A 16,729-nucleotide genomic window follows, 5' to 3' on the forward strand; every position below is an offset into this window, starting at 1 on the left:
GCAGTTTACCTCTGACGCCACAAATTACCTGAATAAAATTTTTAATAAACATTTAAAAAAAAAATTACAATTAAAAAAAACAAAACAAAATAGTTCCCTAAGGGTCTGAACTTTTTAAATAAGCATGTTAAAGGAGTACATTAATATAATTTTTTAAATTATGGGCTTGTAAATAGTGATGGACGCAAATTGAAAAAATGCACCTTTATTTCCAAACAAAATATCGGCGCTATTCATTGTGATAGGGACATAATTTAAATGGTGTAATAAGCGGGACAAATGGGCAAATAAAATACATGGGTTTTAATTACGGTAGCATGAATTGATTTTAAACTATAATGCCAAAAACGGAGAAATATTTTTTTTCCCATTTCTTTCTTAATATGCCTGTTAAAATGGATTTAGAATAAAATAATTCTTAGCAAAATGTATCACCCAAAGAAAGCCTAGTTGGTTGTGGAAAAAACAAGATATAGACCAATTCATGGTGATGAGTAGTGGTAAAGTTATTGGCAAATTAATGGGAGGTGAAAGTTGCTCAGATGCAAAAAAATAAACAACCCTTCGGGCTTAAAGTGAACTTCCGGACTAAAAATCGACTCAGCAGCACAGAAAAGGCTTTGTGTTTCTTTAACAGTTTCACTGCATCAGAACTTTGTTTCTCTTATACAAGCCTCATTTTTAGCTGCACAGAAGAAAAATGCCCAGGCTTTTTTCCCCTGATGCTGTGCAAAGCATGATGGGATTTCTGATTTTGTTGTTCTCGTTCTGCTGTTTTGGTGCAATTTTTTTTTTTACATTTTTGAATTTGACATTTGAAGCCTAGCGTGTGCAGCGGGGAGGGGTAATCAGGACACAGGACAGTTGGAACTGTGTCTCCTGCTCCTTGTCACCTCCTTTCAACCAAAAAGATGGCAGCCCCCATGAATCACAAACATTTGCCTGTTCTTTTAAAACAGGGTGGGTAAGAGATTATATTACCTATCTATTCTAATTAACATAACTAATGTAACTTGATGACAGTATGTTTGTTTAGGCTGAAGTTCCCCTTTAAAGAGACACTGAAGCGAGAATAAATCTCGCTTTAGTGCTTATATTCAGCAGGGGCATGTGTGCCCCTGCTAAAACACAGCTATCCCGCGGCTAAACGGGGGTCCCTTACCTCCCAAATCCCCTCCGTGCAGCGGGGGATCACTTCCGCATTGAGGCATGGCTAATGGCCGCAGCCCTGCCTCACGCGCATCTGTCAGCGCGTTTCTCCGCCTCTCCCCCGCCCCTCTCAGTCTTCCTTCGCTGAGAGGGGCGGGGGAGAGGCGGCGATGCACCGCTGATAGACGGCGCTGAGAGGCAGGGCTGCAGCCGTTAGCCCTGCCTCAACAGCAGCAAAATCTACGACCAAGTTGGTCGTAGATTTTGCAGGGGGGGGATTTGGGGGGTAAGGGACCTCCGTTTAGCTGCTGAATATAAGCACTGAAGCGAGATTTATTCTCGCTTCAGTGTCTCTTTAAGTGGTTAAAGACCACCTCCAGCCAAAAAAATGTCTGAATGGCAATACATATATGTAGTCTATGCACTGTGTACAGTTAGATAAACATATAAAGTTTACATTTTGGTACATCATAGTGGATAGAACAGATAAACATTTATATCTGTAGCAGCACCTCCTTATTTCTCCTAATGCTGAAGCTTTGTGTCTCCCCTCCAGCCTGGTTCCCTCCCCTGCTCTCTGCCTGGTTCAAATTACTTCTCTTTTCACAGTGTGTAGCAGAGAGGAGACACAGGAGAACTGCTGTTGCCTGTCTTAGCATGTCTGTTTGCTATAATTCTTATTTCAGATGTCTGTCTGTTTAGATTAGATCACATGGACATTAGAGGTGGAGTTATATCAATCCCCCAGCATCCTTTGCACCTATAGTTTGGAAAGAAAAAAAAATGCCTGGGCCCAATTTCATACTAGGGGTGCTGGGATTTCTAGACCATATATGGAAAATCCCACTTTTTATAATGCATAATTTTATATATCTTGGCGACTTGCTAAGTTTAAAGCAAACTGTTAATTATGATTTAGGTACTATTTAAAGGGACTCCGAGCAGTGCAGAAACTATGGAAAGATGTATATCATTTTAAAGGGGTTCTTTCGCGAAAAAAGTAGGCAGTTAAAAAATGTGACAGATGACAGGTTTTGAGCCAGTCCATCTTTTTAAGGGGGATTCTCAGGGCTTTCTTTGTTTTCAACATTTCCTGAACAGCAGTTTAACTGCCAAAATAGCAAGATACCAGCCGGCCTCCCTAATCACTTGCACACTATTATGTCAGTTAGATTTTGCAACTGTTGTTCAGGAAATGCTGTTGAAAACAAAGAAAGCCCTGAGAATCCCCCTTAAAAAGATGGACTGGCCCAAAACCTGTCATCTGTCACATTTTTTAACTGCCTACTTTTTTCGCGAAAGAACCCCTTTAAAGAGAACCCGAGGTGGGTTTGAAGAATATTATCTGCATACAGAGGCTGGATCTGCCTATACAGCCCAGCCCCTGTTGCTATCCCAAACCCCCCTAAGGTCCCCCTGCACTCTTCAATCCCTCATAAATCACAGCCAGGCTGCTGACAAACAGCTTGTCAGAGCTGGCTGTGTTTATCTCTATAGTGTCAGTCTTCTGCTCTCCCCGCCTCCTGCAGAACTCCAGTCCCCGCCTGCATCCCTTCCCTCCCTGCTGATTGGAGGGAAGGGACGGGGGCAGGGACCGGAGCTATGCAGGAGGCGGGGGAGCAGCTGAGACTGACACTACAGATGTAAACACAGCCTCACAGCATGGCTGTGATTTATGAGGGATTGCAGAGTGCAGGGAGACTTTAGGGGGGTTTGGGATAGCAACAGAGGCTGGGCTGTATAGGCAGATCCAGCCTCTGTATGCAGATAACATTCTTTAAACACACCTCGGGTTCTCTTTAAAGCTCTCTTTCTCCTCTTTCCAATGATATATAAACCGCCGCCCTACGGCTTTTAGTTTTCGCTACTTTTGCGATTGAAATTGCCGCGGCCGCGATTTCAATTGCGAAAATAGAGAAAACTAAAAAGGCGTAGGGCGACGATTTAGGTGTTGCCAGAAAGAGGAGAAAGAGAGCTTTAAAATGATATCCATCTTTCCATAGTTACTTGTATTACACAGGACGACACTTTCCCCAGTGTCAGCAGCTCCATTCAGCAGAATGGAGCTGCTGACTTTAGGAAAAAGTCGCCCTGTGTAATACAATGTAACTATGGAAAGATGGATATCATTTTAAAGCTCTCTTTCTCCTCTTTCTGGCGACACCTAAATCGTCGCCCTACGCCTTTTTAGTTTTCTCTATATTCGCGGTCGCGGCAATTTCAATCGCAAAAATAGCGAAAACTAAAAGGCATAGGGCGGCGGTTTATATATCATTGGAAAGAGGAGAAAGAGAGCTTTAAAATGATATGCATCCTTCCATAGTTTCTGCACTGCTCGGAGTCCCTTTAATAATACCACGTGGCTGATTGCCTTTCTGTATAACGAATCTAAACTGTAAGCAGCTTGAATCACTTATCTGAAAAAGTATGCATCTCTAGCAAGCAGGGATCGGCTTTCGAGTACTGTATTCAACTACTCGAATTCGAAATTAAAATGAGGCTTGATTGCCTCAGGTGTGACCACGGGAGGGTTACTTACTCAGAGGTCTGTCTGCTTCTATGCGTCTCACTCCACTCGCATGCGACCTATGGGACGCGTTCCATGACTCACTACCACACTTCCTCCTTCAAGCTGGAAGTAGAAGGTGCGGTAGTGAGTCGTGCAACGCGTCCCATAGGTCACGTGCGAGTGGAGTGAGATGCATAGAAGCCGACGGACTACTGGGTAAGTCATCCTCCCATGGTCACACCTGAGGCAATCAATCCTCATTTTAATTTTGAATTTGAGTAGTTGAATACTCAAAAGCCCATCCCTGCTAACAAGTCCTCATTGTTTTCTAACATACATTTCAAAGGACTCATTTGAAAGGGTTCTAACGGAAGGATCAGCATTACAGCCAAGAATCCAGCATCTTTAGGAGGGAGAGCAATGGCAGCCTGTATTTCTTTCTGTGGCAGGTTTAGCTTTGTGCTTAGTCTTTTCAATCCCAGTAGTGTTTACTATAAATTTTTAGAAGCTCCATGGCAATGCTCTGTTCCGAATATTTTCTGACTGCAATTTTATTAAATAGAAATCACCAGAGGCAAAATACAACAAATTCCTAGTTGGAAACTTTTTTCCTTCTCATATTTTTAAATCTAGCCCACATGCTAACTACATTAGATGTATGCCATTCATTAGATGAAGGCATGTGTTTACAATCAGATTAATAAACTACATATTCACGTTGCTGGGTCTCTTCTGTAAGCTGCAGCTTTCTCCTGCTCCTCTCATTGCACCCTCTGCAATGTACAGAGAATTCACTCGTGGAGAGTAAGTACTGATCACCTCCACCCGTGATTGGGATCCGGTTCAGTTACTTTTTCTCTGTAAAGAGCCAACATATTACATGGAATTGTGTACCACCAGGGAGGTGTTATAAGAGGTCCATCTGTACATTTCGTTTTACATAAATTAAAAGGTACCTAAAGTGATATAACAAAAAATGTATACTTTCCCAGTCCTACTTAGAACTAGCCCTTGGTAGGTTAATATTTGGTTGAGTAGGAGCTAAAAAAAAATAAACGGTCAATCATTTGGGACAATAAAAACTTTAAACTTTAAATTTGTGACTTTGAATTAAATCTGTAGGTTTGAAAAATGGAAGAGAATAGATACTTACCTTGGGAGAGGGAAGCCTCTAGATCATAATGAGGCTTCCACCATCTCCCTCCGCCCAGCCTGATCCAGCTCTGCCAGCTCTGTGACAATAATATGTACATTTGCCTGCCCAGGAGCACTAACGGCTTTCTGCTCAGACTCCTCGAGAAATATCTGAGCCTGATCGGTTCTGCTCTACTGCTGGCACCTGCGCAAGCGCATCCTGAGTGGAAAGATGCTAGTGCTCCTGCGCACAGCGGTGAAGTGGACTTTCGGGGGGAGACAGCGCTGTATCCCCTCTGCTGAGGATGGGGGAAGCCTTCATTATTATTATTTATTATTATTATTATTTAGTATTTATATAGCGCCGACATATTACGCAGCGCTGTACAGTGTGTATATATATATATATATATATATATATATATATATATATATATATATATATATATATCTTGTCACTAACTGTCCCTCAAAGGAGCTCACAATCTAATCCCTACCATTGCCATATGTCTTTATTATGTAGTGTAAGTACTGCAGTCTAGGGCCAATTTTTAGAGGGAGCCAATTAACTTATCTGTATGTTTTTAGAAATGTGGGAGGAAACCAGAGTGCCCGGAGGAAACCCACGCAGACACAGAGAGAACATACAAACTCTTTGCAGATAGTGCCCTGGCTGGGATTCGAACCAGGGACCCAGCGCTGCAGGGCGAGAGAGCTAACCACTACGCCACCGTGCTGCCCATTATAGTCCAGAGGCTACCCCCTCCTGAGATAAGTACCCCCCAGGGGCACTTTTTTGTCTCATTCAGGACCACTTTTAGATTTAAAAAAAAAAAAACTTGAATTTGATTTAGAGCGGTTTTTGAACTCTGTGACGGGATTTCCAAGTAAGCAGAAGTGAGAAGGATTTAGAGGTCTGGATGTATAAGTGGTGGTGAATAGCATCTTTGTGGAATAGGGAGTATGTAGCCATAGTCAAGGTTAGAGGAAATCTGAGCATGTACTGGGAGTCTTCCAGAAATGGGTAATTTTGGAGATGTTGTACAGGTGGAAGTCGTAGGACCCAGAGAGAAGGATCTGAATGTGAGGAGTAACAGAAAACTGAATTGAATGTGACACAAAGTAATCATGCTTAAAGTGAACCTTAACTGAGAGGTATATGTATGTTTCGTTTTAAACAATACCAGTTGCTTGGCACTCCTGATGATCTCTTAGGCTGCAGTAGCGGCTGAATCACACACCTGAAACAAACATGCAGCTAATCCAGTCTGACTTCAGTCAGAGCTCCTGATCTGCATGTTTGTTGAGGGGCTGTGACTAAAAGTATTAGAGACACAGCAGGAGAGTCAGGCAACTGGTATTGCTTAAACAGGAAAATTCATATCCTGCTCAGTTTAGGTTCCCTTTAACACATTTAGAGAAATGATTTGATGTTGCTTTCTTTGCAATGACTGAAGGCCCGTTTCCACTAGAGCAAATCTGCATGCATTTCCTGCATGCAGATTCGCATAGACCACAAAAGTGGATGGGACTGTTTCCAGTTGTGCGGGATTCTGTGCAGTTTGTCGTGCAGAAAAAATCTGCACGGCAGACCCATCAGAATTCGCACTCCGCACGAGATTCGTCAGTAATGGAACTAAATAGGAAAACTGCAAGCATTTTAGTCTTGCGGTATTCCCAGCGTTTCCGCTTAAAAACCCATGTCAATGCTTGCCGGCATTGACATGGTTAAAATCTCGTTGTAAAAACCGCGAGCGATTCCGCATGAAAATCCGCATAGAAACGGCAACAAATCCGAATGCGGCTGCGTTGCCGCGATTTTCCGAAATTCTGCCGCAGTAGTGGAAACAGGCCCTGAAGGTCCTGCATATTAGGCACTGTTTGCAGCATAGTAAGCTGCTTTGCACACTCAGTGCTCAGTGTTATTCAGCCCTAAGCTGGCACAGGCACCAGTGAAGCTGATAACTGTTCATTGCTACATAGCTACAGTCATTTAAGAGATCCATAAAAGCAGGTGAGTGAATCAGCACTTGGGTCGCTTGGCTTACACATAGGCCTGGTCTTAGAAGTCATGACATGCAGCATCGGCTTGCTACAGTGCTGCAACCATCTCTGTCTCCTCCCTTAAAAGGCCTCAGCAATGCTCAGATCATACAGTCTCTCTAACTCTTGACAGCTCTAGTAATTGCCCACAGATCCAGCAGTGTCTCACAAAGTATTCCAGAAGCTTAAAGTGAATCTAAAGTGTTGTAATATTTTATTTATTGTGTTCGGAACTAAAGATAGTCTTAACAGCAAGGGAAGAGCTAGTATTATATTCTCCAAGCCTGAAGAGTGCCACTGTATAGGCTGGAATCCCATATGCGTAGGAATTATGGCTGCTGGGACACTGTTAGTTTGGGAGTTGTGTTTTCCGGGCATACACAAATGCACTCTGAAGAAGTGGGTATTTGGCCGATGACACGTGTTAGTTGGGGAGCACAGTCAGACATCCATGTTAACTCTTCTACACTGGTGAGCATTTATATCTCAGCTTTTTCTCATTGTTAGACCTCTATTTAGCTGACGTTTACAAAAAATTGGCCTTTGTGCAATCTACTAGATAGTTGTACATAATTTGACTTTATTACTTTGGCTGCACAGTAACTTAAATGGATATAGCAAAGTTCTTTATCCCAGTTTCTATACCTCACTGTTATATCTTGCATTAGTTTCTTGATCAATTATTTATTGCACAGTACACTTTTTCTAAATATTTTAGCTAATATATAGAACATTAACTAGTAACCTGAGCAAATTTATTTTTTTGCTAGAAATCTATCATGTATCTATTGATATTTGGTTTTTAGCAGGGTTGTGGAGTTGGAGTCAGAGCTATTTTTGGGTAACTGTAGTCGGAGTCGTAAAAAAATGTTGTGAAACTGTACAAATAAGGCAGGCAGAGAGCAGTCAAAATCCAGGCAGAAATCGGTGCAAACAGCAGGCAGAGAGTAGTCAAAATCTATCTATTTATTTATAGTGGTTTGCTAAAGCAGTGTTTCTCAACATTTTATTGGTATGTACCTCTTTTAAAACCCTGTACTCACCAAGTACCCCCTAGCATAGTAAACATTATCACAAGTACCCCTTGACAAATATATATTTAATTGTAGCACATGATAATTGGTTCTAAACAATTTCCAAGCATTTACTTTTGCTTTTAATGAGACAAAACACTAATTTGGTGTTGTTTAAATAGGATTTATAATTTTCTTAAACTCTAAACTTGTTTTTCCTGGTTAAGTACATCAAGCCCGAGTACCCCCTGGAACCATCAGAAGTACCCCCTGGGGTACGCGTACCACATGTTGAGAACCTAGGTGCTAAAGTATTCGGCCCTCTTGATGTTTTCTACATTTTGTCATATTACTGCCACAAACCTGAATCAATTTTATTGGAATTCCACGTGTAAGACCAATGCAAAGTGATGTACATGTGAGAAGTGGAACGAAAATCATACATGATTACAAAATTTTTTTACAAATGGATAACTGCAAAGTGGGGTGTGCGTAACTATTCAGCCCCCTAAACCAATACTTTGTAGAACCACCTTTTGCTGCAATTACAGCTGCCAGTCTTTTAGGGTATGTCTCTACCAGCTTTGCACACCTAGAGACTGAAATCCTTGCCCATTCTTCTTTGCAAAACCGCTCCAGCTCAGTCAGAATAGATGGACAGTGTTTGTGAACATCACTTTTCAGAACTTGCCACAGATTCTCGATTGGATTTAGATCTGGACTTTGACTGGGCCATTCAAATACACGGATATGTTTTGTTTTAAACTATTCCATTGTTGCCCTGGCTTTGTTTAGGGTCTTTGTCCTGCTGGAAGGTGAACCTCCGCCCCAGTCTCAAGTCTTATGCAGACTACAAGAGGTTTTCTTCCAAGATTGCCCAGTATTTGGCTCCATCCATCTTCCCGTCAACTCTGAGCAGCTTCCCTGTCCCTGCTGAAGAGAAGCACCCCCAGAGCATGATGCTGCCACCACCATATTTGACAGTGGAGATGGTGTGTTCAGAGTGATGTGCAGTGTTAGTTTTCCGCCACATATAGTGTATTGCATTTTGGCCAAAAAGTTCTATTTTGGTCTCATCTGACCAGAGCACCTTCTTCCACATGTTTGCTGTGTAAAACTGCAAATGGGACTTCTTATGCTTTTCTGTTAACAATGGCTTTCTTCTTGCCACTCTTCCATAAAGGCCAACTTTGTGCAGTGCACGACTAATAGTTGTCCTATGGACAGATTCCTCCACCTGAGTTGTAGATCTCTGCAGCTCGTCCTGAGTCACCTTGGGCCTCTTGACTGCATTTCTGATCAGCGCTCTCCTGGTTCGGCCTGTGAGTTAAGGTGGATGGCCTTGTCTTGGTAGGTGTACAGTTGTGCCATACTCCTTCCATTTCTGAATGATCGCTTGAACAGTGCTCCGTGGGATGTTCAAGGCTTTGGAAATCTTTTTGTAGCCTAAGCCTGCTTTAAATTTCTCAATAACTTGATCCCTGATCTGTCTGGTGTGTTCTTTGGACTTCATGGTGTTGTTGCTCCCAGTATTCTGCATTAGGGGCACATTGTTCGACTTTAATGTTGCATCAGGCGCAACGTCGCAATGTGAAAGAGGCCTTAAAGGGTGGCACCAACTACTAATTTACACGACTGAGTAAATAGTCAGAGGCAAAACTAATGCAATCAGACTTGTATAATTAATGCAGGGTTATACCAATAGACCCTTTTTATAAAAGCAGACTTTTTTTCTTTTTTTTTTTGTCTATGGCAACCAGCCATATTCTTTATTGCATGTTCCTAGTACGATACAGAAAATAAAAGTAGGAATATCTTTGGTTGCTGTAGCAACAAGATGAGTGCTTCCTTGAGACACTTATGCACTGCACCAGAAACTTGTATTAAAAGCGGGATTCAATTTCACTGAGCATTATTCCTAACACACTTTAATTTTATCTGTATTGCTGCTTTGTTTTGGAATGGTTGAAATCTGCAGGTTTACATTGTTGTCCTGCAATAAGGGACAGTGATACCTCGATCCTAGCGCTCCTGTTTCCAGTCTACAGTAAATATACTATTTATTTTAGCTGGCACTTAAAGCGGGATTGTCACCATTAAAATCAAATTTCAACAGCAACTGGATTGAATGTATTAAATGATAAAGATGCTAATCCTGCATTCAAAACTTTTTCTCAGGACGTCTGAGTCGGAGCAATTTTAGGTGCCTGAAGTTGGAGTTGGGAAAAAATACTCCTACTCCTAATAAATTTAAACTGTAATTAAAATAGAAAATATGATAAAATGTTCTTTTTCTCAGATAATAGTCAACATAAATAATTTATATATAAAGTAATAGCTGTGCTTAGTCCACAAAAATAAAATCAACCAATCAACATTAGTTACTTGTGCTGCTTCAATAAAGCCGTCCCCGTATTTTTAAAGTCAGATATACATATCTGATTGTGACTGTACCGTATATATGATGTGTACACAGGAATCTCATATATATCACAGGAATATATATATCTCATCTATGCTGTAAGAATAAAGCCTGATGTGTAGATATGGTCAATGTGGTGGAAATAATGTGTTCATGCTGATTTATGCAAATGTCTGCACTCTCCTTGCTCATGAAATCAAATAATTTGATACATTGTTAAAATTTGGTTTGGTGACTACGAATTAAAGGGTACCTGAGACAGATGAAAAGAAAAATTTTATACATACCTGGGGCTTCCTCCATCCAGCTTCAGGCCAATCAGTCCCTTGCTGTCCTCCTCCACCACCTGGATCTTCTGCTATGATTCCCGGTAATTCAGCTAGTCAGCGCAGTCCAGCGCTCCTAAAGCCAGGAGCATTCTGCACCTGCGCAATAGTGCTGCGCAGGTGTAGTACGCTCCCGGCGGCGGAGTGTATACATGAGCACTACGCCAGACTGGCTCAAGTACCTGGGCTCATAGCAGAAGATCCAGGTGGTGGAGGAGGACAAGGAGGGACTGATTAGCCTGAAGGGGGCTGGAGGAAGCCCCAGGTATGTATAAAACTTTAATTTCATCTGTCTCGGGTTTACTTTGTTACACAGTAGTACTATACTCTAGATATGCACTGTCCACAGAGCTGCAGGGAATCCACTGAGAATGTTGTGCACATTGAACACAGAGGTGTTGTCTATCACCCATAAACCTGGTTCAGATTGTGCATGAAGAATGTGTAATAGAGAAAGAATCTCCTCATTCTCCTGCAGAGTCCCTGCACATAATTCTTACATTTACCCACAGTTACATTGCCTAGGGCCTGACAGATGTTCTTTGTTCCGGGCTGTACCTTTTTTCAAGTACTCTTACCAAGGACTAGTTTTAGTCTATGACTAAAGGGAATAAATATGGCAGTCTACATATCCTTCAGTTGTCTTTTTCTTTAAAATTCCTAAGCGTTGGCAGTTAAGAGACGAATTTTCATGTTACATGCTTTCAATCAACAAGCTTGTAATATGCAAATTAGAGGAGTCTGAGTCGAGGAGTCAGAGTGGTGGAATCCTAAAGTGAGGAGTCTGAGTCGATGGATTTTTGTACCGACTCCACAGCCCTGCTTTTTCTACTTTTATGGTTTGGAGTTATCACACACCTTAGGAGCACTGGCCCTTTAAGTGCCATTGCCAAATAGTTGCATGCTTAGGGATCTTTTTATCTATGCTATATTCCTCTTCTTCTCTTTAGTTCGTCGTCCTCCTAATGACATAACACTTCCTAGTATAGACCTCAGTGGGCGTGTCTGAAGACATCGGGAGGAGGGCGGGTTTCCGAATACACAATTAGCAAGAGGAGAAAAAAGTGCCCGAGGAAATGTCAGGCAGTAGAAGGTAACAAAGATGAAAACTGCCTAGAATAGGATTCTCTGCTTTTCCTTTATAAAATTGACAGTAATCATTATGTGGCCAGTGCAATACATCTGTTATGTAAATAGAACTAGTATTTATCAACTTATGTTTTTTATTTCTAAGTTAGCATGGGTGTCACTTGTTCTTTAAAGCAGTAGGGACAGCCATACTATGCCAGGAAAAAAAAACACATAGATAAGTAAATAACTACTTGATCTACATACATAATATGTATTGTACTGTCCTCATTTTGATTCCAGTGAATTTTATATACTAAATGAAGAGAATTCTGCTCCAAGCATTTGCCATATTGCTTCAGTATTGACTGAAGCCAATACTGTTATCATCCCCCCCCTTCCTATAACCTCTGTCATTGCTGCTTGCTTGTAAACACGTGAGAGCACAGCATGGAGATCGTATTTCAGCAGCACTGAACTGCCCTTAGCCAATCTTTGATTACCAGGAATGTGGGAGGGGAGATGACCAGCTTCCCTTTCTCACTGTCTTTGGCAAGAATATGGCTACTCTCGTATCGCAGGAAGAAATAATCATATACTGTTGAAGTTGTTTGCAGCTAGATTTGCTGTGTAAACTATCTAAACTTTAGATAAGATACATGGACAAGTTACTTGCTATAGTTAGTTTTTCTATGTATTTTAAAAAGAAAAAGTGAAAAAATACACAATTTATCCACTTTCATACATCATAGCTTTACATCATAGCTTTAATGTAAACCGTTCTATTGTACATTAAACGCACACATTTTATTTGTCTATCTCTCCTGTCTATTTAAAAAGTTCATTTGTTTTGATAATGTATTGGATGTAACAAATGTATACAATCTGCTGTTGTCTGCTCCTGGAATGTGTATTTTACACTTGTTTACTAATTAACTCTGTAATTTAATACCCTGGGAGGAGGTCCTTTTCAACTCTGTAGTGATGTTATCAGGTCAGAGATAAATACAGCGTTATCTAGGATTTTGTAGGGAGGAGAGTGCAGAGACTTATTTTCGCATCATAGGGACAGGAAGTGGTTAAGTCCATCTGCAGGTACCACTGTTGACCTTCAGGTGGGAGACAGTCTTTAGGCACATCCTTCCTTCAGTTTTTGAACACTTTATTAACACACTATTTGATAGCTTGCTTATCAAGGTGGCTCTCATTACCATCCCATGGGGCTGGTGCTTGGAAACGGATGGTTTCAATGGCCATCTTGGAGTTGGCAGTCTTAAAGGACAACTGAAGTGAGAGGGATATGGCGGCTGCCGTATTTTCTTTTTAAGCAATATCCGGTGCCTGTCTAGCCTGCTGATTTTATGCCTCTAATACTTTTAGCTATAGACCCTGAACAAGCATGCCGCATATCAGGTGTTTCTAAGATCTGACACTATTAGCTGCATGCTTGTTTCTGGTGTTATTCAGACACTACTGCAGCCAAATAGATCGGCAGAGCTGCCAGGCAACTGCTATTGTTTAAGTGGAAATAAATATGGCAGCTTCCATATTCTTCTCACTTCAGTTGTCCTTTAAGACTCCATTGGGGGATTTAATGACATATGGAAAGTACCTCTACTTTTCCAGTCAATGAGGTCCACCAAGGACTGGGTTGGTTATTTTTCTTCTCCTGTGAGTTACTGCAATGGTGTCCATACATGATACAATTTTTTTCATCCAATCTTACCATTTCTATGTAATATGAGGGAACTGCCTAAAATATCCTTTCAGTATATTCATTTAATTTACCCTTATACTACATAGAAATGGTAAGATTGGATGAAAAAAAAATGGTGTATGGGCACCATAAGAAAGACAAATGTGTTTTTTCAATCATCCATGTTTTGTTTGGCTTTTAGACTAAGAAACAGCATATACCGTACAGGAACAGTAAACTTACAAGGCTGCTTAAGGATTCCTTGGGAGGGAATTGTCGCACCATCATGATTGCTGCTGTCAGTCCATCATCTGTCTCCTATGATGATACGTACAATACTCTCAAGTATGCTAACCGAGCCAAGGAAATAAAATCTTCTGTAAGTACATTTCCTTCAGTTATTCTTAGCTTGTAAAGTGTATGTGTTTACTGTAGCCACATCAGCACTATAATTAGTGATGTTGCATTAAAATACATCTTAATACCATCTCCACTTACAGGTCTTAAACACCACCTAATAACTTGGAAATCAAAGTGCTGAAAACAGTTACCGTATCTTTCGGACCATAAGACGCAGTTTTTGTGCCTCAAAAGTGGGGAGGGGAAGTCCGTGCATCTTATGGTCTGAATAATACAATTTGGACTGGCGCAAGTCAGTACATACCATTAAAGCCTGCAGCAGTCCTCCACTGTCTGTCTGTGTCCTCTGCTGTCCACCTATGGCCCCCTCTGCCTACCAGCTCCATACCCTGTTGTGTCCCCAAGCACAGCTTCATTACTGTGGTTTTACTGAAGCCGATGTTCTGAAACCTGATAGTTCACTGCTACTCAGCTAGTGCAGTGATTGGCCCCAATGACAAAGCCATGGTCCCGCCTGGGGGACACTGGGGCAGAGGAGGAGGCAGGGGGGGTACTAAAGGTACAAGGGAGGATACGGGCACATAAGAGGTACAGGGGGCATAATAATTGGGGAGAACATCCACAAGACGCCCACTGTACCATGGGCGCACCAGATTTAGGATTTTTTTTTTCTCCTGGTTTTTGTAGTCTAAACCCAGGTGCACCTTATGATCAGGTGCGTCTTATAGTCTGAAAAATATGAAAACTTTTTTTTCAGAGAAAAGACTGCTGCAGTCAATTTTTGATCAACTGAATTGAAACAGCTGGTCAGTTTTCTGTGGGTACAGCTGTGTGGATTGCATCTTTCTGCTGTTCAGGCTGCCAGGAGGAAGGCTTTGACGAGTGACGGTGAACCTTTTAGAGACAGAGTGCCCAAACTGCAACCGAAAACCCACTCATTTATTGCAAAGAGCCAATGTAAAGCCGCTTTCACTGAGTGTATGTGTGTGCATGCATCCTTTTCTCCTCATGCTGCAACTTCACTCCTGGAAGTTACCCATCACTTAATAACTGGTGACAGAGCACATGCCCACAGAGAGGGATCGGAGTGTCTCCTCTGGCACACCTGCATAGGTTTGCCAACACTGGCCTACAGTAGAGTGACTCTCTGATAATACTGTTGTGAAACTGCAAGTAACTGGCCTGTTTTTTTTTTTGTTTGTTTTTTTTTAATATAAAAGGACTTAAATTATATCCGTTAATCAATGAGCGTGTACAAGCTTGACAACTCAGTCTACACAAGTTAAAGAAAACATTTGATCTTGGAGTGGTGCTTTAAAATGTACTTCAATGGTCTTTTCTCAAGGCGACTTTGTAGAATACTCGAGCTTGACCTTACAGTAAGGTGAACTGTTAGATTCATTTGCAAGCTAAAATTGTCTAGTCGGCCTGACATATCCCCATTTAATTATTTAGTACAATCAGGTCTAATTTGTTTGTGTTTTATTAACAGGTGAAGAGTAATGTGGTGAGCGTGGACAGTCACATCAGCCAGTATGTCAAGATTTGTGAGCAGCAGAAAAAAGAGGTATATCTGAGTAAAAATTATTTCTTCCATATCCGAGTATCTAGCGCTACTGAAAACATAATTTCCAGAGGATTTGTATCTTTTAGATGTACAGGATATCTAATATGAGGAGAGGTGTCTGCTTCAAAAGAAAAAAGACTGAAGCAAATAGTGGATGAGTATAGCTAAACAAAAACTTGTTATGCGTATGGATAGATTGCGATAGATAATCTAAAGACAGAACCATAAAGGTATGTACACACATCAGATAAAAGTCTTTGGAAAATGAAAGATCACAGACCAATTTTACCCCCTTCCATGTAGTGTGAGAGCCATACTCTACACAGTCTATTCTATTGAGCTGAACTCCCCATCAAATAAAATCTTTGCAAGATGCTGCACACAAAGATGCTGTACAGATGCAACAGATCAGTATCTGCAAAAGATCTGTTCCTGCAAAATATCCATTTCTGCAAAATGCATTCATAGTCTGATATCTGCAGATCTCATACACACCTTGTTTAATGGACAATCATCTGCAGATCAGATCCACCAGGATGGATCTTCAGATTTGCAGATCATTGTCAGATCTGCAGATGAATGTCTGTTAAACAAGGTGTGTATGAGGATCTGCAGATATAGACTTTGAATGCATTTTGCAGGAATGGATATTTTGCAGGAACAGATCTTTTGCAGATTCTGGTCTGTTGCATGTGTGCAGCATCTTGCAAAGATTTTTATCTGATGGGGAGTTCAGCTCAATAGAATAGACTGTGTAGAGTATGGCTCTCACACTACATGGAAGGGGGTAAAATTGGTCTGTGATCTTTCATTTTCCAAAGACTTTTATCTGATGTGTGTACATACCTTTATGGTTCTGTCTTTAGATTATCTATCGCAATCTATCCATACGTATAACAAGTTTTTGTTTAGCTATACTACACACACACCTTAAGGATTGCTTTTGGAACACAGTACCTCTCAGTGCATGCTGTGACAATGGGTTCGCCAGTAGAAATAAATTATTGTGAGCATAGGGAGAAGGCAGGTGTTCCACTTATTGTTAGGGTATGTTAGTTCTCAGCATAGTATGAGGGTGAAGGTAAGAAGTGGACTTGTGACAGGCCTATGGCACGCCGACAACACTAGCAATATACAGTCGTAATGTAGTTCTCAATCTGCTTCCAAAATACTGATATACCAATCTGGGGAATTTAGCACCCATTCAAATATCTATTTAAAGGGGGAAGTATGGTGCCCGAACATTACCAACATTTTCTGTTAGTTTTCAAGGGGGAAAGGGGGGTGGTTAAGGTTTGCTGTAAGGGTTGGGCTGTGGTTAAGGTTAGGCATAGGTAGTGGGAGAGTTTAATGTGAGAGTAGGGTTATGTATAGCTAGTAAAGCCAGAAAATAGATATTTTGCATAGATGCTGTCGTGTAACTGAGACACTTGCTCCATAGG

General features: G+C 41.2%; 1 protein-coding gene across 1 annotated transcript in view; it reads left to right on the top strand.

Annotated features, from left to right (window-relative positions):
* KIF18A (kinesin family member 18A) overlaps nt 1-16,729 on the top strand; it is a 189,645-nt gene that overhangs the window by 82,191 nt on the left and 90,725 nt on the right. The window contains exons 7-8 of the mRNA XM_068261422.1: nt 13,563-13,739; nt 15,213-15,287. Coding sequence (XP_068117523.1) covers nt 13,563-13,739; nt 15,213-15,287 — 252 coding nt within the window. The remainder of the gene's footprint in view (nt 1-13,562; nt 13,740-15,212; nt 15,288-16,729) is intronic.

The sequence above is a fragment of the Hyperolius riggenbachi genome, chromosome 11 (genome assembly GCF_040937935.1).
Source record: "Hyperolius riggenbachi isolate aHypRig1 chromosome 11, aHypRig1.pri, whole genome shotgun sequence".
Lineage (NCBI taxonomy): Eukaryota > Metazoa > Chordata > Amphibia > Anura > Hyperoliidae > Hyperolius > Hyperolius riggenbachi.